Below are 27351 nucleotides of genomic sequence, written 5' to 3'. Positions count from 1 at the left end.
ACAGGAGCTGAGTGCAAGAACACTCTCCCCACTTGGGATTTTTTGGGCCCCCCCAAAAATTTAAAGAAAAAAACCTGGATGTACATTTCTAAAGTATAAGATAAAAAATATGTAAAATAAAACCTACATACAGCAACAGTGTTTTGTGTTGTGTAGGCTCCTATGGTGTAAGTAATGGGCCCCTCCTGCTAGCCTGCTCCTTGAAATATCACTGGTTTGCTCATGTCTATATATAGGGTGCCTGCATTCTGCATGTGCAAATGTCTTTAGATACCTATTAGGCCCATAAACTACCATATAGCATATATTCAACACAGAAAAAAGCGACAATTTGTTGTTGACAAAGGACAGCTGGACATATAAAGGGCACCATTACCTTCAGTAGCTTAGGGCTTCATCAAACCTAAATCCGGCCCTGCCCTGGTGGGTGCATTTTTTTTGCACACAACACTTAGCTAAAAAACTGGGCTGCAAAATGTGAATTTCGAAGGATGGCTGCGTTCTGGTCCTCATACTGTTTTGCAGAGTGGGAACCAGGCGGATTCACCTTGGAAGACAAGTCAAATTTGATTCCTCCCCCATTCCTACAAAAACCAGCTTAACGAGAGACGTGTGCCACCTACCTGCTCGTGATACTCAATCCCCATGCTCAGTGTATTGATGAGGATGGCGATCATAATCCCCCGGTTGAAATACTTGCTCTCCACTATCCTCTTCAGCTTGTCGCCAAACGCCTTCCAGAACCTGGCTACCCTATTCCTCTCCTTTGGCTCTTTCTTCTTCTTCTTCCTCTTCTTCTTCCTCTGCTGCTGGATCTGGTCCCTCTGGTCCCCGTGCTTCACATCCTGCGTGAATTCGTAGACGCCGGTGTTATCGTCGCCCGACTCGTAGCTGTCCGACTCGCTGAACTCGAACTCGGGGTTCTGCAGGATGCTGGCGCAGTACGGGCAGTTCTGCAGCTCACAGTTCAGCATGTTGGCCTGTGGGCTGGGCAGGGGGTACTGCACATCGAAACCAGACAACCTGCTGGACGTCCGACAAAGACCTGCAATGGAAGGATGTGGATGAGATGAATGGGAACAGCTTGGGCCCTCCTACATGGTTCTCAAGCGAGGCTTGAAGATCATTTGCTTAGGGTAAAGGTAAAGGGACCCCTGACCGTTAGGTCCAGTCACGGACAACTCTGGGGTTGCGGAGCTCATCTCACTTTATTGGCCGAGGGAGCCGGCGTACAGCTTCTGAGTCATGTGGCCAGCATGACTAAGCCGCTTCTGGGACCGAACAACAGGAGCTCACCCCGCCGCGGGGATTTGAACCACCGACCTTCTGATCGGAAAGCCCTAGGCTCTGTGGTTTAACCCACAGTGCCACCCACGTCCCAACTTGCTTAGGGTAGGGTTGACATATTTCAAAAGGTGAAAACCTGGACACAAAAGTTGTTGAGCCTTTTGGCAAAGTTTTTGAGCTATTTTTAAGGAATTTCGGCAAAATCCATGCTGTCAACACATGGGTTGCCATCTGTCCGTATTTTCCCAAACATTCAAGTGATTTCTGCCTGGACCTTGCTTCCAACTGCAATATTTCAGCTATGTCCAGGAACTTCCGAATGTATGGCAACCAAAGCTTAGGGGTGTAATTTCATCAACAACCTACACGAGCAGCTGGGTGCTCTTAAACCTCTCGCCCATGGGAAGAACTTGTCCCCATTTGGCCTTGTTACATAAAATTGGTTTAATTCACACTGACATGGGATTGCCTGTATGTATTGGTGAAAGGGTTTAACTCAGTGAGAGCCAGTGTGGTGTAGTGGTTAAGAGCGGTGGACTCATAATCTGGTGAACCGGGTTCGCTTCCCCGCTCCTCCACATGCAGCTGCTGGGTGACCTTGGGCTAGTCACACTTCTCTGAAGCCTCTCAGCCCCACTCACCTCACAGAGTGTTTGTTGTGGGGCAGGAAGGGAAAGGAGAATGTTAGCTGCTTTGAGACTCCTTCAGGTAGTGAAAAGCGGGATATCAAATCCAAACTCTTCTTCTTCTTCTTCAGTGAAGGCCAGACTTGGCCCTTCAGCTGTTTTTTGGGACTACAACTCCCACCATCCCTAGCTAACAGGACCAGTGGTCAGGGATGATGGGAATTGTAGTCCCAAAACAGCTGGAGGGCCAAGTTTGCCTGTCACTGGACTAACTGGATGATTCCATTGAAGCTAAATTAAAAGCAAATTGCCACGGAAAGACCATACGCTCCATGAAATGCACAGTATATGGTTAATTTGAGGAATTTGCTCGTGTGGAATGTGGTGGTGGCCACTGGGTGAAATGGCTTTCAAGGGAGATCAGACAACATTAATGGTGGTGGAAAGGTCTATCAGACACCAACAGCTTTTGTGCCTTGGTTGTGGGCTCCTATTGGGCCATCCAGCTAATCATTGTCAGAAGTAGATGGAGCCTCTCCATCCCCATCGTTCAGCCCAGACACTAAGGTCCAGCCCTGAGGGCCTTCTGGCGGTTTCCTCACTGCAAGAAGTTAGGTTACAGAAAACCAGGAAGAGGGCCTTCTCGGCTGTGGCACCCTCCCTGTGGAATGGCCTCCCGTCAGATGTCATGGGGAAAAACAACTATCTTATAGAAGACACCAGAAGGCAACCCTGTTTAGGAAAGTTTTTAATGTTTGATTTTTGTGTGTGTGTGTTTTTAATATCCTTTGGGAGCCACCCAGACTAGAGTGGCTGGGGAAACCCAGCCAGATGGGCAGCATATAAATAATAATAATAATAATAATAATAATAATAATAATAATAATTTATTAATCAATCAATCAATCAATTATCCAATGGGGCTTCTCCTACATTCTTGTATTCTCAGCACCCTTTGATTTCATGACTGGCCTTCTCTCTTTGCCTGCTGAGCCTAAGCCGAGATACCAAACTCTTCCCCCCTTACCATGTTCTCCGACCAAATGATGGAGCTTCCCAAAGGAGTCCACGTTCATATGCACCGGGCTATTGACCACAGCCACGGGAGTGGTTCCGCCACTGCTACCGTCGTTTTTCTGCCCTGCCGATGCCGGGGCGACACCAGCCCTGCCAACGGGAGAAGGCAAGATGGTCGGGTAGTTCATGTTGCCATGATTGGAGAGCTTGACCCCCGCCGTGACGCTGGAAGACTTGCATTTCATCGGGGGCCCTTCCACGTGGCAGTCTGCGTGGTAGATGCTGTGGACGGACTCCGAATCTGGAGCCGCAGAGTTCCGGAGGTTGGGGGATGACGGCGGAAGCATGAGTTGACTTCCGGGCTTCATGACCTTGAGCTCAAGGTCGCAGATCTCGGGGTTGGACCGCGGCCCATGAGGGCTCCCGTTGCTGATGTGGTAGTGGTGGTGGTGGTGCTGGTGGATGAGGTGGTGAATGGAGGTGATACGCTTCTTGCTCCGGCGGCCTTGGCCGTCGTCTCCGCCGTTGGGGTTGACCTTTTTCCGCCGCTTGCTCTGCCAGTTGTTGTAGAGGCGCAACGTCCTCCGCTTGACTTTCCTGAAAATGTGGCAGATGTACTTGAGGAGTTCCTCGTAGCAGCTCCCCGGCTCGGAGAAGCTGGCGATTGTGCTGTCGTTTGAGAGGTAGCGGGCTCGCTGCTCTTTCATCAGCTGATTCTCCCGCTGTTTTGTTTCGGAAAACTGTGTTGCTATCACAACCAGGCACAAGTTAATCATGAAGAAAGAACCAACCTGGAAGGGGACCAGAGAAACAGAGCAGTTGCAATATCATCCGGGCCAAGCTGTACTAGGGTCCAAAGCTCTGAATTAAAGTAAAAAGAAGGTAAAGGACCCCTGGACGATTAAAGGAAACTATGGGGTTGTGGCGCTCATCTCGCTTTCAGGCCAAGGGAGCTGGCGTTTGTCCACAGACAGCTTTCCAGGTTATGTGGCCAGCAGGACTAAACCGCTTCTGGAGCAACAGAACACCGTGATGGAAACCAAAGTGCACGGAAACACCGTTTACCTTGCTGCTGCAATGGTACCTATTTATCTACTTGCACTGGTGTGCTTTTGAACTGCTAGGTTGGCAGGAGCTGGGACAGAGCAATGGGAGGTCACCCCATCACGGGGATTTGAACCGCTGACCTTCTGATCGGCAAGCCCAAAAGACTCAGTGGTTTAGACCACAGTGCCACCCACATCCTGAATTACTTAGGTCCAGGGTACCTTAAGGAATGCCCTGCCCTGCACACCCCAAGTTGATCCCCGAGATCATCTGGGGGAAACACTCTTAGTCCAGCAACATCTGGAGGGTCTCAGACCCTTTCATTCATGCCCACTGACCATGTCAGCCAGATACTGATGGGAGCTGGACTCCAACATCATTCGGAAGACATCAGGTTAGTCACCCTTGGGCCTATGGCTCAAGTGGAGAGCTAGCTCCCTGAAGCCTAGTGGTTCAATTCCACCTGACAGAGGGAATAGGTAGATCTCCTTGTGTCAAGGATGCTTCCCAGCCCAAGGATTGCACATGGCAGAGAGTTAACTATTTACTGGCGAAGAGGGCACTTACAGTTGCTTTGGCAGTTCTGGTTATTTATGCGCTGTGGGTTAAACCACAGAGCCTAGGGCTTGCCGATCAGAAGGTTGGTGGTTCGAATCCCCACAACAGGGTGAGCTCCCGTTGCTCGGTCCCAGCTCCTGCCAACCTAGCAGTTTGAAAGCACATCAAAGTGCAAGTAGATAAATAGGTACTGCTCCGGCGGGAAGGTAAACGGTGTTTCCGTGCGCTGCTCTGGTTCACCAGAAGCGGCTTTGCCATGCTGGCCATATGACCTGGAAGCTGTATGCCGGCTCCCTCAGCCAGTAACGCGAGATGAGTGCCGCAACCCCAGAGTCGGACACGACTGGACCTAATGGTCAGGGGTTCCTTTACCTTTACCTTTATTCCTAGCTATGCACTCTATGGAACAGTTGCAGCAACAGTGGGCCAACAGTCCCCTCCACCAGTTTATGTACCCCCCCCAAGGGGCTGCACACATGCAGACAGAGACTGTGCCTGTGTAGAAGCTACCTCTGCTCTGCCCTTTTTAATCCCCTCCTGGTTCTGGGAGACAGTGGTATAGGAGAAGGTGGGGAAGTGCCCTTCACTTGCCCAGTCTGCCTCTTCCTCCTCTTCTTCTGACCCATCCTGTGCTCTGAAGCTTCTCCTGCCTCCAATTCTTGCCTCCGGGCTGGTATAGGTCCCCACAAATCACTGCCCCCCTCTCCCAAGCCAGACGATAGCCCCTCTTGCACACTTGCCATTGTCCTGCCTATCCCTCCCTAACACCTAGCAGAAATGATACACGGGTGGAACATATGCCGTGGTACCCAGATCTATGGGGTTGTGTCCAACTAAGCTTTACAGTGGAACCTCGTGTTACGTTCCACCCGGCTTACGAATGCTTCGGGTTAAAAGCTCCGCTAACCCGGAAGTAGATGCTCCTGGTAGCGAACTTTGCCCTGGGATGCGAGCGGAAGTCGCGCCAGCAGCATGACAGCAGCAGGAGGCGCCATTAGCAGGAGGTCCTCACGTTAAGGACAGTTTCGGGTTACAAACGGACCTCCGGAACGAATTAAGTTCGTAACTGTAGGTGCCACTGTACTCAGAGCAAACACAATGAAATCAATGGATTGAAATACAGTTGTATCTCAGAAGCAGTGCTGTCAAGTATCCCGTTTTCCCCGGGAATCTCCCTTATTTCAAGCAGTTTCCTGCTGCTATCCCTTATTTTTTATATCCCTTTAATTTCCCGTTTTTTCAAAGGAAGCAGCTCCTCTCCCTCCCCCTGCTGGCCAGGGACTGGGAAGACCTCGCCTCCTTGCAGCCTCAAAGCAAGCGGGAGCCATTTCCTGCGCTTACAGGCATTGTAGCCCACGGGCAGCGTTTTCAAAATACAGTAAGCCTACTGAGTGCGTTCACACCAGTGCCGCCCACTTTTGCTTCTGGCTCCGCCCACCACTGCCATGTGACTGTCCCCGGGATAGGTGAGGCTGCTGATCCCTTATTTTCAAATCCGAAACTTGACAGCTATGCTCAGAAGTTGAACGGAATCTGTTCTGGAAGTCTGTTCGACTTCCAAAACGTTCGGAAACTCAAGGCGTGGCTTCGGAAGCCACACCAGCCGTGTCAGACGTTTGGGTTCCAAAGAACATTCGCAAACCGGAACACTCACTTCTGGGTTTGCGGCGTTCGGGAGCCAAAACGTTCGACTTGCAAGGCGTTCGGGATCCGAGGTACGACTGTGCAGCTGTTACTTTCAAAGGGTCTACTCTGGGTACAGCCCGTAATGATCACAAAATATGACAGCGCCCTCTGCCCATGCGTCCGAGCCCATCCCCATACTTACTATTATAAGTAGTATAAAATATATAAAATTGTAAAAAGAGTGGGCATCCATGACATAATACATGATGTCAACCCATCCTTCCAGGGTTATAACCTGTAAAGGGAGGGGGGGAAGAGAGGAGAGGAAGAAAAGTCAAGAAAAATACATAAACGGCAATTGGGAATGGAATGTGCAAGCAGAGCCCCATACATGTTCACAGCTGGGTTTTTACACACTGTAACGTAAAATCCCAAGTGTGGAACTGCCCAGGCACCTGGCCCTTGGGGATAAGCCCACTGGTTTCTGCGGAGTTAAATAAAAGAAGTCCAGCCACTGGAGCAAAGGACAAGACAGGGTTTATTATCGCGCAATAGGTTACAGTCAAACTGCACCCCGAGAGCAGCGTTACAAGAACTTTTTAAAACTCCTACCATATCCCAGAATGCAGTTTGGAAACATCATCACTACATCACTAAAACATCATCACTACATCACGAAAGGGGAGGGTTATACATGATTAACATACAGGAAAAACAAGATTAATATATGGGGGAAACGGAGCAATATCAGGGAGATAGCCCTGAGCAAATGTGAATGGGTGTTAAGTATTGGCAAGGATACCTTGAGCACTTATCTGGGAGAGAATAATGGGATTCCGGTTGAGGGATATTAGCCCAGTGGCTTCCTGAAGCACCCAGAGATTACCTGCTGAGGCATTTCCCTGTGTACGTGGTCTCTCGCCTACTGGATCAGGGCAGAGAGATGGGTTCCCTTAAGGGCATCACTCTATACCCCAATGAGATTACTCGGGAGGAGACTTTGCTTAGGTGCCCCCCCCATAATTTCCATAACAAAACACACACACACACACACACACACACACACACACATGCAGAGAGAGACACACACAGAGAGAACCTTTTTTGTCATTCATCTCCCTTTCACATTATCACACAATCCCTCATTCACACAGCGGCTTCCCATGGGGTCCAAGATGGAAGAAAATATAAAGAGGGCTGGGTTAAGATGTCTGGAGGTCCTCAGCACTTAAAAGACTTTGGTGCTCCCCATATGTAATTCAGAATAAAAAATAATACTGAACCCGAAAATTAATTTTTGAGGTTTTGTTTTGTTTTTTTTTTAAAAAAACTTTTTAAAGTCCATAGATTTATTGCAACACATGACAGGATCTAATTTCCTCGCGTTATTCCGATCGGCGTTTGTAAGACACCTCCCTGGTTTAGGTGGGGATAAGTAATCAAAAGAGAACAGAAAAATGGGTGGGGGGGGGGGGCCAGGGAGAATAAGTTCTGGTTATCCAAGGTATTCTTCCGAGATAGAGTTCATTCATATTCTGTAGCATCTCAGCAGCCAAACCCGTAGCTTGAAAAGCCTCACTGCAAATTGCTGAAGCCAGATCTCCAAAAGTCAGTATCGGCAGAGCTTTCAAATACCCCAGGTTACATTTACCTCCATTTCCAGCCTCCTTTTGTGAAATAGATCCAGCCTAGCAAAGGACAAACTTTTCTGCGAATCCTCATGCTCTGCATTTTAATTGGGTGCCCCGCTCATCTCTCTACCAAGATAGGAAGTGCCCTAACAGATTATCCAGAGTTGGCGTTGACTTTGCAGATAGGTACACATGGATTAATGTCAAACTCCGGATCGTCTACAGCTGAAGATGCCATGGAGAGTCTGCCAAGATCTGCAGAAGCCTCCAGCCAAGGCTTTCCCCCCTGGATTATCATTGCAATAATGAGGATCCCATATGTAACCAACGGCCTATCCTGTGGTTTCTTCAGGAGTTGAGCTTGCTTGGTATTGACAGCAGAAACAGACACATGAGAAGCTGGAAGCTACAGAAGAGCAAGGCATATGTCACAGGAGTCTGCCGGTCAGTAACCACGCAGTTCAAAAATGGACTTAACTCTTTATTAGCAAAAACACAACCTGGAAAGACTTGGTTGAGTGCCATGCCTAATGAGCAGAGCAGCTCATTCCCAGTGGTCTTCCTCCATGAAAACCGGTTGCTAAGACTGAAATTCCTCACATTCCTAGGGCTTTCCCCAAGCAATTGGAGACCGTGCCTGCATGCAACCACCCTCTCCTCCGCCCTTTTCATGCCTCTTCTGGTTCTGGGAGACAAGCGAGGAGGGGAGCTTGTTGCAGCAGGAGGGGGAGACACTTGTGACTCTTCACCAGCCAAACTCATCTCTGCCTCTTGGTCTTTCTCCTCTCCTGCGTCAGCTTCTGCCTCTGATTCTGAACATTTCTCTGCCACAGACTCTCCCCGCTCACTAAGCCCTGTTACCTCTTCAGCTTCCGACACTTCCTCCTCCCAGTCTTCCTGCCTTCTCCCTCTTACCATTCATCATTGTCCCACCACCACTTCCCGGGCTCCGAGCACTTCTTCCCTTGGGGGTCCCTCATCTGGCTCCTCCCTTCCTTCCTCTGCATTCAACCAGTCCATGACAGCATATTCCAAAACTCTCAGCAGTGGGTTAGGCAGCCTCCATAGACCCTTCTGTTCCATTCATGTTGCAAATCCGAAAGGGAAGGTTTAAACCCAGCAACAGCAACATCCTAAAATCAAGGGGTTGGAGAACCATTTTCATCCCATGGGCCACATCCCCTTTGGGGCAAGCTTCCGAGGGCCACATGCCAGGAGTGGGTGGAGCCAGAGCCAAAAGTGGGGGGAGCAACAATTCCATTCCCCCCTTACTTCAGTAGACTAGTTATATATATTCACAAACACCCCCCTTCTCCATCCTTCATCCAGACAAGCAAGAGTTACTAGAGTTCAAGGACATGCTCTCTTACACATCAAATCTTCCCGAGAGGCCAGTCATCTTAAGGATTGTTCTGTCCTTTTTTTAAATGGGTTTTTAATGTCTCTATGTTGCAGTACACTGCCCTGATATTTTATGAGAGGGCAGTACATAAACCCTTCCGCATGGCGTTTCGAAATCTGACAAGTTTCTTAAAACACGGTTTGAGTTTATCACCCGCATTTATATCCAGGAAAATAGCACTAAGCCTCCATCTCAATATGCTGCAACGTGGAATGCCGAATAACTCCTAATCTCAATTGGTTTAATTCATATTCAGTCATCTCTCCAGGTTCTTGGCATTTTTTTCTTTGAAAAAGAACGGGCTTCCTTTTCCTTACGGTTCACAGCCAGGATTAAAGAGCTATTGCGCGAGAGAGGTTCTTAAAGTTGGATAGTTTACATGTCAAATACGATGCAAGCATTTATATAGTTGATTTTTTAAAAAATAATGAAACACATCTTATCAATTACGCTCGGAATGCAAAGCGGAGCCTGTGAGGGGTGCAGCTGGAGGAGAGTGCCAGGGGCCAGACTGAAAGACTCGGAGGGCCACATTTCACCTTGGCCTAGGGGCTCCACATCCCCGCTATTGTCTCTATGGCATCAAAAAGGACTGCCACAATCTCATCCTCACCCTGCCTTCCTTCCCCATACCCAGGAATCCAGTTTTCTAAAACAAGAGAGGTGCTAAGGCCCCTTTCTTGCAGGACGATCTACTATCTCATCTCAAATTCCTGACAGGCTGTTGTGATGACTGAGAACAGCCTTCTCCCAACCTGATGTTTTCAGGACATTTCAACCTGACATTTCAGGATCAAAACACAAACCAGGATGCCTTCCAACCTGGCGCTTTCCATATCTTGTTGGACTTCCATCAGGCCCAGATGAGATGACTAATGCTGCGGGATGACGGGAATCGTAGTCCACAAAATGCAAAGATGGGGGGAGGCAGAGTCTGAGAGCAGCAGTTGATGTGGGGGACAGCGTACCCTGGAAAAGGGATGTCCAGTTTCAGTGGCTCTTCTAAGTCTTCAGCAATGCGGAGATCTACTGTTGGATCCTGCTCATGAACTCAGATTCCTGGGCTGGGCTTTGTCAGATTCCTGACAAAAATGCACTTTGAAATGCTTCCTCATGTTGAAATAAATGTGCGTGGGGAAAATCTATCATGCCAGGAAGGCTTGAATTCTGCAGACCCTTCAAAGGCGACCATGGGGTTGCAGCGCTCATCTTGCTTTCAGGCCGAGGGAGCAGGCGTTTGTTCACAGACAGCCTTCCGGGTCTTGTGGCCAGCATGACTAAACCGCTTCTGGCGCAATGGAACCAGAAACCAGAGCGCATGGAAAAGCCATTTACCTTCCTGCCACAGCGGTACCTGTTTATCTACTTGCACTGGTATGCTTTCGAAATGCTAGGTTGGCAGGAGCTGGGACAGAGCAACGGGAGCTCACTCCATCGTGGGGATTCAAACCCCCAACCTTCTGATCAGCAAGTCCAAGAGGCTCCGTGGTTTAGACCACAGCGCCACCCGCGCTGCACTGCAGGGACACCACAGCAATGCTGTAGAATGAACCACGAGAGGCAGGGCTGCTGAATTTTAGAGTTGCACAGGGCGTCACTGAATTTTGGGAGCCCAAAGTCCACCACTTCCCCGCCCCCTTCGAAACACGGCTCAGTGCTCTCCCGCACCTCCGTGGGTAATTCGGTTCTCACAAAGCCTCTAGGCGATGCACAGCCTCAAAGGAAAGACACAGAGAGGCTTGCAAGTGACTTTCTTCCTTCTACGATCACGAAATGTGCTCTGGAGGTACCCGTTAAAAATGCATAATTGTCCTTGCCGCCGCTACGGTTAAATATTTGAACAAGGGGGAAGAGGCTTTAATTAAACGGTGAACTAACAGTGTACTTGTGTTTTCAATCTCCTTTTAGTCGCGGAAAAGGCAAGCCGAGGACTTAATTAACACCGCGAGAAGCGAGCTGTGTTAGAACTTGTAAGGAAAAGAGAGAGAGAGAGAGACGCTTGTTAATGTGAGCTGTCCCCAACCAGGGTGGGCTCTACGTGGCTTCTGTTCCCTGCATGGCAAAAGCACTGGGACTGATTAAAGGAATAGGAGCAGGTGGTGCTTCCCTTAAATCAGGGAAACTGAGGCCCAGGACCTGCAGCTGTGCAAGGAAGGCAGGGACCAGGACATGGGATACGCGGGCAGCATCCGAAAGACCTGCTGCCCCAGGTAGGCGTTCACCAGTCACTGGGGCAGCTATGAAGAGGGGGATTCAGGGGTGCTCCTGACACCTCTCTGCACCCGTAACAAACTACAGCTCCCAGAATCCTTTCAGGGAAACCATGGCTGTTTAAAGTGGCATCATAGTGCTTTAAATGTGTGGTGTGGATGCAGCCAGAGACCCCTACCCTATGGAGTGTCCATTCTATGGTCCCTATGGAGTGAACATTTGCATTTGGCCTGGCAGCATGTGAAAGGAATGGTGGAAGAAACAACTAAAAGGGAACGAGCGATTTGCCAAATGGATTTGCTCTGGGTTTCTCCCCCCCCCCCTTAGGTGGCAGTAATAATAATAATATTTATTATTTATGGGATGCGAGTGGCACTGTGGGTTAAACCACAGAGCCTAGGGCTTGCCGATCAGAAGGTCGGCGGTTCGAATCCCTGCGACGGGGTGAGCTCCCGTTGCTCAGTCCCTGCTTCTGCCAACCTAGCAGTTCGAAAGCACATAAAAGTGCAAGTAGATAAATAGGTACCGCTCCGGCAGGAAGGTAAACGGCATTTCCGTGTGCTGCTCTGGTTCGCCAGAAGCAGCTTAGTCATGCTCACCACATGACCCGGAAGCTGTATGACGGCTCCCTCAGCCAATAAAGTGAGATGAGCGCCGCAACCCCAGAGTCGGACACAACTGGACTTAATGGTCAGGGGTCCCTTTACCTTTACCTATTTGTTATTTATTATTTTTACCCTGCCCATCTGGCTGGGCCTCCCCAGCCACTCTGGGTGGCTCCCAACAGAATACTAAAACCACGATAAAACATCAAACATTAAAAACTTCTCTAAACAGTGCTGCCTTCAGATGTCTTCTAAAAGTCAGATAGTTGTTTATTTCCTTGACATCTGATGGGAGGGCGTTCCACAGGTTGGACGCCACTACCGAGAAGGCTTTCTGCCCTAAATTGTAGGGTTGCACACACACACACGCACACTTGCACACACTTTGATTTGTGAACCCATTTGGGGTCTGGATCTGTCCAGACCAGTTCTGACCCATCACAGAATCAAATGTGGATCGTTATCTGTACATTGCAAGTTTCCGAAAATCCCATTTGCTTGCAGCTCTCGCTGCACATCTGTTGCCATGCACGATGTCAGGTGTGGGATCTCAAAGGAACAATTGGGAGATTAAAGTAAGCTCCCAATAGTTTGTTGGCTGGAAAAAGGAGCAGATCCACCAGCCGATCATCAGCTGATGGGCAGTGGGAGTGCAGTTTGCTCAAGGAGTGGGAAGCCATTTCCAATTCTTCCTCCCAATGCTGCTCTTTGAAACTCTGAAAATAGGTATCCAAGGAGCAGTGAGGGGCTGTTTGAAAGCCCATTTGGAAACAGCCCTGCCCTACTCTGATTCAAAGGTTTAAGGATCAAGGTAGTGCCGTTTGGAGAAGAGCTTTCAAGCAGCTCCACGCTGCACTTTGATGTTCCAACAATCGGGGCTTCAAAGCGCAGCAACACCTGGCATCAGGTGATTGGCGGGTGGGTGGCCCCACCCACCTGTCAATTTTGGGTCACTAGGAGGGCAGAGATTAAGATCTGCTGCTCCCCACCGGAAAAGACTGCCCATCACCCCTCCATTACTGCGCTGCAAAAGTAAATTATTATTGGGGGAAACCTACAACGTGAAAATGGGCAAAGGGTTTTGAAATGGTCCCAGTTTCTGCAGAGTAACATCTCTACTCTTATAAAATATGCTTTTCAATTTGATCTTGATTACAATGGTTTTTAAATCAGGGAAGGAAACTGAACGATGGAGCATCTTAGCTGTGAGTCCTGGAAGACCTGCTCCCTGCCTTGCAGAACTTTTTCCATCTGGCTTGGGAGGGCAGGACCCTGACTGACTCCAGCTACAAAAAACTGAGGCTTATGAACAGACTCCAGCTGGGGTGTTGTTCAGGGTTTCTTTTGTTTTTTGTGTGTTGCAGAGAGGGGTTGTTGAGGTTGGTTTTTTTTTTGTATCTTTATTTTAGATCTTGCTACGATTTGTGTGGAAATTGTTCAGTTTAGTTGTGTATTTTTAAATGTTTCATTTATTGTTTATGGCTACTTTTGTTATGTTGTAGTTATGTATTTTGTTCATGTTGTGAAAATAATGTTCCATCATGTATCGTATTAGGGGAAATCGCTCTGCAAACATGTGTTGTTGTTGTTGTTGTTGTTGTTGTTCAGTCATTCAGTCGTGTCCGACTCTTCATGACCCCATGGACCAGAGCACGCCAGGCACCCCTATCCTCTACTGCCTCCCGCAGTTTGGCCAAACTCATGCTAGTCGCTTCGAGAACACTGTCCAACCATCTCGTCCTCTGTCGTCCCCTTCTCCTTGTGCCCTCCATCTTTCCCAACACCAGGGTCTTTTCCAGGGAGTCTTCTCTTCTCATGAGGTGGCCAAAGTACTGGAGCCTCAACTTGTGTACATTAGGCAAAAATGTGTATCTTAGGAAAACTCAGCATTAGAATTCTGATTAATTTTCACGAGGGCTTCTTCTTAAAACCCCAACTGCAAACTGAAGTGGAGGTGTTGAGAACTGAACTTGATATTGAGTTGAGAAACTGAAGAGAAACCAGAACCGTGAGCTTCATCCATCCATCTCCCCTGGGAGGAGCTTGACTTAGAAATAAAAGGTTCTATGATTTCACATGGTTTCAGTGTCAAGGCGCTGCATGTCCACCCTTTGCTAGCGGCTCAGAAAATTAAACCGCTTCCAACCTTCCCTGCAGAATTCCTCTGCCATTCAGCACCCGTATTAATGCAACACGCAGTTGCTTCAATCCACAGAGATAAAACTGACTAGCGGCACCGACTTTAATTTTGCTTTGAGAAAGCAATTTCGGGCGAGGTTATGCAGCAAACCGGAAATTGGCTGCCGGAGGGGGAGAGAGACGCCAAACAGATTCAATTAAGATGATTGGCAAGCCGGTCCTGGAGGGGGAAACTGCCAAACTCCATCACAAACTGGCGCTGGGGTGAGCAAAGGAAACTCTGCCCCCCCAGGGGTGGAGAACGAGAAAGGGCACTTTGAAAGTTCAGAGTTGGGGAAAGGGGCGGCTGTCCGCCGGAGAATGGAGGTAGGAGGAGCTGTGAGATGGCCACGGAGGATGGGAGAGCTGGGGGGAAAACTAAAGCAGCCAATAGGAACAGAAAGGGAAGCAGGGAGAGGTGGGCAGAGGGCAAAAGGCAGATCCAGCGGTAGAGAATACCCATTACAATTGGTAGGGTGGAAGGCAGGAGGGCAACAGTAGGTGGCGCCAGAGCAATGACAGGCCGAGCTGGAGCCAATCACAGGAAGATCAACTAATTCTAGTTTTGTCCTCCTCCTCCTGCCTGCTAAGTTCTACAGGGAGGCCACGTTCACACCATTCATTAAGAACACTATGCTTCCATTTTAAACAGTCATGGCTTGCCCCAGAGAATTCTGGGAGCTGTGGTTTGTTAAGGGTGCTGAAAGTTGCTAGGAGACCCCTCCTTCCTCTCACAGAGCTACAACTCCTGGAGTTCCCTGTGAAGAGGGATTGATTGTGGAACCAATCTGAGAATCACAGCTCTGGGAGGTAGCCCCCTGACCACCCTCAGAACCCTTAATTTTTAATGTCTAATGTTTTACAATTTTTCATGTACTGTAAGCACATAACAACTACAGATCCCATCATTCTTTGGGAGGAATTCATGACTGTTTAAAGTGGCCTTACTTTAAATGTATGGCCTGGGACTCAGGAGGAAGAAGCTGATTGGCAACTGGGGGCTGGCTGAGGGCAGGCTAAGTTTGGTGCGGTGATGCCCAATGGAGTAGAGATCTAAGGGGATAAAAGGTAAAGGGACCCCTGACCATTAGGTCCAGTCACGGACAACTCTGGGGTTGCGGCACTCATCTCGCTTTACTGGCCAAGGGAGCCAGCGTACATTCATGTGGCCAGCATGACTAAGCCGCTTCTGGCGAACCAGAGCAGCACACGGAAATGCCGTTTACCTTCCCACCGGAGCGGTACCTATTTATCTACTTGCACTTTGATGTGCTTTCGAACAGCTAGGTTGGCAGGAGCTGGGACCGAGCAATGGGAGCTCACCCCGTTGCAGGGATTCGAACCGCCAACCTTCCGATCGGCAAGCCCTAGGCTCTGTGGTTTAACCCACAGCACCACCCGCATCCCATCTAAGGGGATACAAAGCCCCATAATTTATGGGTAGGTAGGGACCATGCTGGCGACCCACAAACTCCTTTGAAACAGCCAGAAACATTACACTGCCGCTCTCTAGCAATACATCATTTTGCTAGTGCTCCTAATGGTGTGTAAGACGCTTCATAATCACTCAGTAATTATTATGAATGAGTGAGAGAATCTATCCTTAGCTGGCCTCCTCTGTTCCTAGGCCCCTCCTGCTTCAGGCGACTTCTTCCCTAAGCTGCCATGCCTCATTTTTCTCTCTGCTGTTCTTGAGCTCAGTCAACAGCAGCTAAAATGAGGATGTTGGGGGGATTCCGTTTTAAATGGTTTTCTACATGGAATTTGGTGATTCCGACCCAATCAACCTTTCCCCGCCTCGGACAGCTCCTTGCACCGAGGGCTTGATGGTGTCCAAGTTTGCAGGCATTTTTAAAAGCCTAATTTTAAAGCCTAAATGCAAAATGATCATTGGAAGAAACAAAATAGGAGGAGGAAAGCCTGTTTTTGGGGAGTGCAGGACTTTTTTTTTTAGGGGAGTCAAAGTTGTTTAGCTTATTTGGGGGGAGCCAGTGATCTACCAGTGATCTACCACAGATGTCCAGTGATCTACCAGTAAATTCCAATCTACCTGTTGGACTTGCCTGTTTTAGACAATGGTCTGACCCATGGGCAGGCAAACTAAGGCCCGGGGGCCGGATCCAGCCCAATCACCTTCTAAATCTGGCCCATGGACGGTCCGGGAATCAGTGTGTTTCTACATGAGTAGAATGTGTCCTATTATTTAAAATGCATCTCTGGGTTATTTGTGGGGCCTGCCTGGTGTCTTTACATGAGTAGAATGTGTCCTTTTATTTAAAATGCATTTCTGGGTTATTTGTGGGGCATATGAATTCGTTCACCCCCCCCCCCAAAAAAAATAGTCCGGCCCCCACAAGGTCTGAGGGACAGTGGACCGGCCCCCTGCTGAAAAGGTTTGCTGACCCCTGGTGACCTGTCCCCACCTGAAGGTGCGGGGGATGTTTTGCATGTGAAGCAGGTGCTCTGCCAATGGGCTACATCCCCTTCCTTCTGACCGAACACCCTTCCATGATGTAAATTTGTGCATTGACAAATCGCTCCCCACCAGCAAATCTGGTATTGCACCGAAATATTGACGATTAGCATGGGGGAAAAGAATCTATTAAGGGAAAGTGGGCAAAGGTTTTTGCAAATGGTTCCCACGTCCGCTTCTCATCTCTCTGCTGAGCTGGCCCTAACAGGAGGCTTGTAATATCTCTCGAGGCAAGTTTGGATGGGAGCGGGAGAGGGCACAGAGTAATTGCCGTGATATTCTTGGTGAGTTTACAGAGCCCTCTGCGTGGATTCCTGGAGGCTGTGTTATCTGCGTTTCTCGTCCTTTCCCCTTTCGAGGGCACAGTGATCTGGCTAACGAGTCCCAATCAGGGAGTAAAGGTTCATTCTTTCTCCTGTGCCGAGCAGCTAATTCTGCCTCCAGCAATAACTTCTGAAATCCGGCGGTGAATTTAATGGACTTGCTCCTGACCCAAGCAGGGGAAAACAAAGAAACTGGACTTCTGTTCTATTCCCAGGCACTAGCAACCCTCGGAAGAGTTATTCCTCGCTATTTCATGGAGACATATCTCACTCTCCAAAAATCTTCATAACCTTTCCTCTCTGGGCCAAAGGACATATTCGCATGTCTCAGGGACATGGCTGCAATTTCTCCCAGGGAAAGAAAAAAAACCCTCTTCACCTAGAAACCTAGCATGTCAGGGAGAAGGTGGGACTAAGGAGAACCCTTCTTCCTGACATGCTCACATTCTACTTGCAGAGGATCCCTCCCTCCCTCCCTCCCTCCCTCCTTCCTTCCTTCCTTCCTTCCTTCCTTCCTTCCTTCCTTTTTAGTATGGAGGTACATTCAGCCATGTGAACTGAAGTCTGAAGAAGGCGTGAAAGAGGAAAGGACGTCTGTTGTTTTAGCAGCTATGCAGAAGAGGAAATGGCCACAAATGCAAGACCTGCTGAAGTCCTCTCTTGTCAGGGGCTGGACTGAGGAGGAGTGGTGGGAGCCGCAACCCTCCTTTCCTGAACTTTACCAAGGGCAGGAGGACAGTATTGATTTAGGACAGTGGTTTGCAGAGGGGCATAGTCCAGAGGGGAAAAGCTGGGAAATACTGGGTGAGGAACAGCTAGAAGAGGAAACACCAGGAGAGAGACAGCTGGCAGATTCAGTATCCTTGGACAGCATTCCTGACCCCCCTTCACCTAAGACTAGATGGGCTTTCAGAATGATAGAACAGAAAGCTCAGAGGCAACAAGCTCAGATTACCCAATGTAGGAGTGACGTAGATTAATGGGGATGGGGGGGGTGAAACTTTACTGGGAGCAACACAATTTCTAGAGAGATATGCATTCCTTTGTCTCTTGCTGTGATTATTAAAGAACTTATCTGGTAAGAACGCTCCTTTCGTTTGATCTGCTTATTTACTGCCTCCCGGGGAGAAATCTGATTCCCCGAAGTCTGACACCTCTCCTATGTCCCTTGTCTTTCTTTGAACTTCCAACAGAGGTTAGATGTCCATCCATCAGGGATTCTTCAGTTATGATCCCTGCAACGCGAGGGGTCAGACTAGATGACCCTTGAGGTCACCTTCCTACTCTACAATTCTGATTCTGTCACCACCCCCTTTGATTCTATGTATCAGTTGCCTCCTGCGATGAACATCTAGGCAACTTGAGAAGCAGGATGCTGTGTGAGATGGGCTTTTGGTCTGATCTAGCAGGGCTCAAAAAACGAGGGCCCCATCTCTCCCAGCACAAATAACACAGATCAACAGCCGAGGGATGATAAATCGCTCCTCATCACATATTCATGAGGCTTGATTTATCATGCTAATTAGCCAAAGCCTGTGCCGCATCTTGGCTGTGCAGAGAGCAGAATTAACCCTCTTGTCTCCATGAAAAGGATTCTGAACCAGCCATGGAAGAGGAAGGACTGAGAAGCACCAGGCTGGGGGCAGAGCCCAGGGGGGACGGGCTCCCTCTCCCCACACAATCCATTATGTGAAGCCCAGGGCAGGCCGCAACAACAGGACAAACAACCAAAAACTTGGACGGGTGCTCAAGTAAAGGGAGGGAGCAGGGTGAAGGCGAAGTAAAGGAAGACTGATCTGTGCACGAGATTAGAAACAGACGCCGCAGCATCTGATAAATAAATGAGAACGGGATGGTGAAAAGCCATAAAAGTGGAGGCAATGAGAAAGAACACGCTACAGTTGTTCACAAACGTTTGCCAGTTTTAAAATGTTTGGCTCAAAGAAAGAATGAGAGAGAGAGAGAGAGAGAGAGAGAGAGAGAGAGAAAGTTTGAGTGTTGAGCAAGATAATCCAATGTTCAACACACTGCAAAGGGGCCTCAGATAAGCTACCATTTTGCAGCTTCAGTATCTGCTTATATATATATAAATAAAACTGGTGTATCCATACAGGGTTGTTTTGGGGGGTTACTGAGATAACTGTATCCTGGGAAGGAGAAGAACCTGCTTCCTCTAGCTTTTGTCCCCTGGTCTCAGAGCCCATCCTATTCCATTTCAGCTTGCTACTGAAACACATCAAGGCTTCAAAATTCACATGCTTTTCTGAACTTTGAGATGCAAAGTTCTCCAACCAAAGAAGGCATGGATCTGTCCCTGTCTAGCCACGGCCAAGGAGGAACAAATCTGTCAATTTGGGTTTCTTCAAGTTTCTCGTTTTCCCCATCTTAAATTCAGTTCTCCATATTTCCACAGCAGTTCAAACACACACACACAAACAAAATTTAGAAGCCCTCGTGAAAATTCACCAGCATTTCAGTGCGAATTTCTTCTAGTACACTCTTTTTTTTGTATGCAGCTTTGCCCAAGATACACAACGGTGCAAAGCAATTTCCCCACATACAGTGAATTTTTGTATGCTACTTTCACTAAGACATGCTGGTATACACACATTTTTTGCACCCATCACTTAGCTGGAGAACTGCATTGCAAAATTCAGAGGATTTTGAATTTCAAAGGGTGGCTGCCTGTTACTTATTTCCTATTGATTGCATTTTATACCTCACCTTCCTTCCTCCAAGGACCTCAAGGTGGCACACATCATTCTCCCCTAGCCACATTATCATGGGCGTACCCAGCGAGGGGCTGGGGGGGCAGCTGCCCCCCCCAGAAGCAAAATAAATAAATAAATGGTTATAAAGCGATGAAACGAAACAAAATTAGGTAGGGAGATGGCGAATAATCAGTTGTTTACCACACTGAAATGGTGTAAAAACCGAGAAGTATCTGGAGCCACCTAGCGACTGGTAGAGGAATCTATGTCAGCCAACCAGTGGGATTCAAGGGAGGGAGAGGTCTCTAGCGGGCTCTAGCAGAGAGAAGAGGGAATCTTCTAGAGGGGTCTAGTGAGTTCCACGTCACTATATAAACTGAGCCGCCCGCCGCTAGTTGATCAGTATTTTAAGTACTTTCCCGTCCACCACGGCTACTGTTGAACAATCTTTCAGTACCCTTCAAAGGGTAAAGACCTGGCTCAGAAGTACAATGGGAGAGGACAGACTGACTGGGTTGTGTTTGATGAGCGTCCATCGGAAATTCTTCAAGGAAAATCAGGACTGGATTGAAACGAAAGTTTTGAACAAGTTTTCTTCAAACCCAAGAAAAATGATATTAGTACTATAAGACATGCAACTAGAATGAAATTAAATTTTCTTCAAGCAAATAATTGTAATAACTACCATAATAAAGCACTGCTATAATTACATATAATTTTCTTAAAATTTTGGTTTCATTCACCTTTTCCGTGCTGAAATGTCACAGCCTGAACGAACATGGCTTGCACCCCCTCCCCAGTTTTGATCCTGGGTACCCCCCTGCACATTATCCTCACAACAACCCTGTGAGGTAGGCTAGGATGAGAGCTGGTGACTGGCCCAAGCTCACCCAGTGAACTCCAAGGCTGAGTGGGGGATTTGAACCCTGGTCTCTCTCCTAGGGCCTAGTCTGACCCCTGTAACCAGTAGCTCTCAGTGCGCACCTTGGTTTGCGTATTGTTTTAGGAAGTGCGCGGCTGATAAGTCTTTAAACGCGACAGGGATGGGATTCTTCCCTGGTCACGTCCCCTTCCCCAACCTCGCAGGAACAGGCGCGGGTATAACTGCGGCCTCCTCTGCCTGAGAAGACGTCTCCGTTGACGAGTTAATCAAGTCCTCTACGAGCCGCGTCCTGTTTGCCATCTGCAAGGTGGGAATCCTCCTCAGACGCGTCCCCTGCTGATACAGCAAATGCGCTGGAGAAAGCTCCAGGCAAGCGTGGCGAGAGAGAGAGGCGTGACAAGAATGCCCAAGATGGGCAAAAAAAAAAGCGGGTTGCTCACCTTCCCTCCCTCCCTCTCTCAGCTGGAGGAAAAGATTACAGGGAGGAGGGAGTAGAGAGCTTCTGAACAGTGTTAAAGGAACTGTCAGCGGTAACAGGAGTTCTCGGTGTTATCTGGATTGCTCCCCTCGGCAGAGGGCAGAGGAGAACGTGTCTCCGCCCCTCGACTTACTGCCACCAGAAGTTCACGGCGACCTCTGGCGGGTGCGTGCGTGTCGTGAAACACAGCGCATGCATAGCAACCAGCTTACAGGGATGCAGGGGCTAGTTTGGATGGAGGGAGGGAGGGCCCCGTCACATCCTGCCACCTAATGGCTTAGAGATCCATCCTTACGTCTGAATTATGAGCCAACAGAGCTTCCATGTTCAAAGGCAGTCTATCTCCGAGGGCTAGGTAATGGGATAAACTCTAGGGAAGCAGTGATGCTTTCATGCCTCATTTGCAAGCTTATCAAAGACACTTACCGTATTTTTCGCTCCATAGGACGCTCCGGACCATAGGGCGCACCTCATTTTTAGAGGAGGAAACAAGAGAAAAAATATTTTTCTGGTTTTCCTCCTCTAAAAGCCCTGTTTTGTTTTGTTTTTTGTTTTGTTTTTGAGGATCAGCTAAAAGTTTTGCAGCTTTTTTTGCAAAGGGAAAAGCCCTGGGGTTTTTTTTGGGGGGGGGGGGGTTGGAGGATCAGCTAAAGGTTTTGCTGCTGTTTTTGCAAAGGCAAAAGGCCTTTTTTGAGAATCAGCTAAAAGTTTTGCAGCTTTTTTTGCAAAGGGAAAAGCCCTAGGGGTTCTTTTTTTGTTTTTTTGAGGATCAGCTAAAGGTTTTGCAGCTTTTTTTGCAAAGGGGGAAAAGCAAAGCTCCTTTTGCAAAGGGGGAAAAGCAAAGAGGAAAAGCCCCATTTTTATGGGGTTTAACTCACATTTCTGAAAAATCCTAAGGAGAGGGAGCCATTTCTACAGTTTCCAGACAGATAATCTAATCAGCCAGTCACATGTCCTGGGGAAACAAACAACCTCCCTCTGCAGCACATTCAACAAAGGAGGGCGGGGCTGAAAGGGAGCCGGGACTCTTATCTCTCTCCCGATCTCTTGCTGATCAGCTGCTGAGCAGGGTCCTTTCAACACTCCCTTTTCTCTTTGTAAAATAAAAAGCACAATCTGCTTTTGGCCCCTGGGCAATTCAGCTCCAGGGACCACCATTCGCTCCATAAGACGCACAGGTATTTCCCCTTACTTTCTAGGAGGAAAAAAGTGAGTCTTATGGAGCAAAAAATACGGTAGTTGGTCCTGCTGGAGTTGTGGGGAGGTGAACTTTTGACCTATTTAACAAGCTGGTTCTCTCTCTCTCTCTCTCTTCCCCCCTCTCTCTCCCCAGGTGCCTGTCTCTCTCTTCTTTACATTTAAATCCTACATTGCATTCACAAACGCCCACAAGGTGGCTATATTTAATGTACTTGCATTTGATAGAAGAAATATTTTTTTTGAAACACACATGGTATCGATATGATGATGTAATAGATAGAGCTTGGCCAATTCGGTGACTTTGGGTAGCCCCTGCAATTGGCTAGCCCCGACCCTGTGAGTGGCTAGCTCCATCCCGGGGTGCACAGCATGTGCGCCGCTCCGGGTGCCCGAGTATCTAGCTCCGCCTCTGCCCCTGACAGTCTTCTCTTCCATTAATTTTTTCAATCCACTTTTCAAGCCTTCTTGGTTGGTGGCCATAAGCTGCCTCTTGTGGAAGTGAGTTCCATAGTTTAACTATGCAACGAGGGAAGAAGTGCTTCCTTTTATCTATCGTGGAGCTTCCCGCATTCAGCTCAAGAGTTCTAGTGTTAGGAGAGATGGAGAAATTATTTTCTCCAGCCACTTTCTCCAGCTGCCTTCTCTCTCTCTCTCTCTCTCTCTCTCTCTCTCTCTCTCTCTCTCTCCTCTCTCTCTCTTTCTGTGACATGCACTACAGCACCACCCTCGAAAAACTTATGGCTATTTTTGCTTTTGATCAGGGAACTTTTCTCTAAAGTGTTGCCAACTGTTTATCTCTCTTTTCAACCAACCCCCGGGAAAAGATGTCCCCACTTAGAGAAATGACAATACAAAGAGGGGGAACTGTGGCGGCGCATGATAGATAGCGGCTTATGAAATTGTGAGTAGTGCAGAAAGAGCCTGTGATTCAGGGAACATTATTCACCCTGTCTCTAAAATAGAAGCCCCCGGGGGGCTCTCTGCTGAAAATGGCAGAGGCAGCTCAATCCCACAACACGCGTCTTGACTTGAGAAACCCGTTGTCACAGGATGTTGCAATGGCCACCAGCCGAAATGTCTCCAAAATGAGATATGATGAATGTGCAGTAGGGGGTGGGTCTGCAAGCCCCTACCAGCTGTGTTCGATCATCGAAAGCAGAGATCTTATTCATACGGAAGGGGTTAATCCATTTCTGGACCTTGTCACTTTTGACTGCAGTGGGTGGTGGGGTTTGCTGGATGGAAGGTCGGTGATGCAAAAAATAAACAAACTGGCAAATCTTCCATGTAGAAAGCTAGCCTGTCAGGGCTGCAACCCTTCCTCCTGACCCCCTAGTTTTCTATGTGCAGGCTTTTTTTTTCTTTTTCTTTTTGCACAAAAGAGCAGTCATTTCCTGGCATCTCAAGAGAAATAAACTGCTGCCAGAGACCCCGGAGAGTCACTGTCAGTCAGTGTAGACAACACTGAACCAGATAGACTTGTGGTCTGAATCTGTATTTGCCACCTTCCTATGTTCCCCGCTCTTATGGGGAAGGGCTGAAGCTGAGGTCCCAAGTTACACCATGGACACCTCCAGCTTGCAGAGCTGGGAAACATTGCTGTCCCAAGACAATATTTGGTGAGTTATGGACTTCCCCTGCATGCATGCGAAGACAGGCTCTGACAGATTGAGCGGATGAGATCAATAGTGGGTCCAATGATCAAGAATTTAGTTTCTGCATGTGCTGTAGTGGTCAGTGAGGGACAGATGGGGCTCATCAAATAATAAATAATAATAATATTTATTATTTGTACCCCGCCCATCTGGCTGGATTTCCCCAGCCACTCTGGGCGGCTTCCAACAAAAATCAGATACAAAAATATCACACATTAAAAACTTCCCTGAAAATGGCTGCCTTCAGGTTTTTTCTGAATGTCAGGTAGTTGTTTATCTCCTTGACCTGTGATGGGAGGGCGTTCCACAGGGCGGGCGCCACTACCGAGAAGGCCCTCTGCCTGGTTCCCTGTAGCTTTGCTTCTCGCAGTGAGGGAACCGCCAGAAGGCCCTCGGCGCTGGATCTCAGTGTCCGGGCTGAATGATGGGGGTGGAGACGCTCCTTCAGATATACAGGACCGAGGCCGTTTAGGGCTTTAAAGGTCACCACCAACACTTTGAATTGTGCTCAGAAACGTACTGGGAAGGTAGCCCATCTAGGAGAAGGAAAACTCTGATCCTAAACCCCCGCTGCCTTGCAGGATATCTTCAGGAGAAATAAGGGCTCAGGAGTGAATGCTACTCAAATCCAGAGTGGCGTCCCTAAGGCAGTGATGGCCAAACTTGGTCCTCCAGCTGTTTTGGGACTACAACTCCCATCATCCCTAGCTAACAGGACAAGTGGTCAGGGATGATGGGAATTGTAGTCCCAAAACAGCTGGAGGGCCATGTTTAGCCACCACTGCCCTAAGGCAATTGGATGGGGTCTTGTACGCCTCCTTCCGGCAACTCCTGCAGCCAAGATGGTGACAAACGTCTTGCCCTGCTTTCCTTTGGACCCCATCAGCCAGGCCAAGATGCGGGTCTTGTTGTCTGGGCAGCCCAGGACCTCCATGATTGCACACTGGGGAGGTTGCTTTAGTGCTACTAACACAGAGGTTTGACTTCACCCTCGGAAGCGTACTCCATTGTCTCTCATTATAGGCAGATGCCAACAACTGGGCTAGATGAACAAGACTGGGATAAAGGGACTAGGGGCGTGGCTCGGTATAAGTAGTCTTCCTATGAAAGTCCCCTTGGAATGATGAAGGCATATCATAGAATTTGTGGGATCAGCAGGGACCACAAAGGTCATGTAGTCCAACCCCCTGTAATGCAGGAATATCTTGCCCAACATGGGACTCAAACCCATGACTCTGTGAGTAAGAGTCTCATGCTCTCAGCAGAATGTTCCCTGGTTGGTCCCGTCCTATGGCCTGCTTCCACCCTGATGTCCCCACCGCATCCCACTGCCAAGCTGCATCGCAAGGAACAGACAGCAGGTGCGTCTGAGCTCCCATTTTAATTTACCTCTGGGATTCAGTCTGACACTGTCTGGGGCAGGGGTCGGCAACGTGCGGCCCACGAAGACTGTTTTACTGGCCCATGAGCCGCCCCTGAACCAAGCTGCCTACTTGGTGAGTCCCCCGCTCGCTGCGCTAAACCGGCACAGTGCGGCACAGGGACTCGCCAAGCAACGCCAGAAATCTCGCCTACACATGCGCAGATACCAGAAATCACTTTTGCGCATGCCCAGATGCTGAAAATCACTTATGCACAGGCGCAATTTTCAGCATCTGGGCATGCGCAGAAGCCATTTCCAGCACCGTGGACATGTGCAGATGCAATTTCTGGTGCCGTGCTGCACCGGCCCGGCCCACAGACAATCTCCATGGGAGTGATCCGGCCCATGGCCGGTAAGAGGAGTTTGGAGGAGGAGTTTGGATTTGATATCCCGCTTCATCACTACTCAAAGGAGTCTCAAAGCGGCTCACATTCTCCTTTCCCTTCCTCCCCCACAACAAACACTCTGTGAGGTGAGTGGGGCAGAGAGACTTCAAAGAAGTATGACTAGCCCAAGGTCACCCAGCAGCTGCATGTGGAGGAGTGGAGATGCGAACCCGGTTCACCAGATTACGAGTCTACCGCTCTTAACCACTACACCACACTGGCTCTCCTTGCCAACCCCTTGTCTGGGGCATCATGGGGAGTTAAAATAGAGTCAGACCCAGCCACCCAGCACAGTGCAGTGTTGAGTCCTGCCAGGGCTTTGAGCGGCTGCTTGATGCTGCCATGCGATGATGCTCAGCCTGCGTTCAGCGGCAGCCGAGCGGTGAACCGGCCGTGCAAAGTGTGAACTGGCCCTTGGCGGATGTTTAGAGATGGCAACAAGGATCGATGATCGCAGGCTGCAGAACAGGACGGCTTGCGCGTGTCACTGCTCATCTGGAGAGTGAGCATTTCCTTGCACCACGTCCCGCGTGGGGTGCCGCCGGGATAAATTTTTACTGACTGCGGGGCGTTTGACAAGCAAAGCGCATTTAGGAGAGCAGAGAAGACGGCCGCGAGGCACACGGCACTTTTGACAGCGCCGAGAAGTCTAAAGCCCTTGTATTCACAGCCCAAGACAATCTCTGGGCAGGTTAGCCTATGACCAAACAAAGTGGTAGAGTCTGGAAGCAACAGAGTGGACTGTACCAAGCATGGGAAAGCCACTTTTTTTTTTAAAAGGCTTAATTTTTTCTTCACTCTTGCCCCCCTCTAATCACATTGCAAACAGGAATTTAGCACAACATGGACTAGAAAGGAACAGCTCTTGCTGCTGTGCTGGATTCTTTGTTGTTTTGCTTATGGGAATGGGCCTTATTATTTTATGTTCACCCCCCCCCTAAATAACACACATGCATCGTTGTAGAGTGATGGGGAAATCTGTCAGTTTCAGTTACTCATCATTCCATTCTTAAGTCTCCACATTTCCACAACAGTTTGTGAAATATTATTATTATTATTATTATTATTATTATTATTATTATTATTATTATTATTATTGAATTTATATACTGCCCTATACCGAAGGGTCTCAAGGCAGTTCACAGAAATTATTATTATTATTATTATTATTATTATTATTATTATTATTATTATTATTATTAGTCCTAATGCAAATTCAATCCTAACATGCACATTTTGGCAAAGCAATTTGCCTTAGTACAAAGTGCTTTTGTATGTTATGTTCACTAAAAAATATTTTTTTAAAAAATCCTTCCAGTAGCACCTTAGAGACCAACTAAGTTTGTTCTTGGTACGAGCTTTCATGTGCATGCACACTTCTTCAGATACACTGAAACAGAAGTCACCAGACCCTTAAATATAGTGAGAGGGTGGGGAGGGGTATTACTCAGAAGGGTGGTGGGAATGGGTGATTGACTGATAGGTGTTGTAAACCTGTGACTTCTGTTTCAGTGTGTCTGAAGAAGTGTGCATGCACACGAAAGCTCATACCAATAACAAACTTAGTTGGTCTCTAAGGTGCTACTGGAAGGAATTTATTTTTTATTTTGTTTTGACCACGGCAGACCAAC

The 27351-nt window shown here is 48.4% G+C and overlaps 1 protein-coding gene across 1 annotated transcript in view; it reads right to left on the bottom strand.

Moving 5' to 3' along the window:
- The window catches only part of CACNA1H (calcium voltage-gated channel subunit alpha1 H), a 393556-nt gene that overhangs the window by 124920 nt on the left and 241285 nt on the right, over positions 1-27351 (bottom strand). The window contains exons 8-10 of the mRNA XM_033166592.1: positions 6364-6456; positions 2941-3721; positions 624-1045 (exon numbers count right to left, since the gene is read on the bottom strand). Coding sequence (XP_033022483.1) covers positions 624-1045; positions 2941-3721; positions 6364-6456 — 1296 coding nt within the window. The remainder of the gene's footprint in view (positions 1-623; positions 1046-2940; positions 3722-6363; positions 6457-27351) is intronic.

This window comes from Lacerta agilis, chromosome 13 (assembly GCF_009819535.1).
Source record: "Lacerta agilis isolate rLacAgi1 chromosome 13, rLacAgi1.pri, whole genome shotgun sequence".
Taxonomy (NCBI): domain Eukaryota; kingdom Metazoa; phylum Chordata; class Lepidosauria; order Squamata; family Lacertidae; genus Lacerta; species Lacerta agilis.
This window is presented reverse-complemented; position numbering and strand designations above follow the sequence as displayed.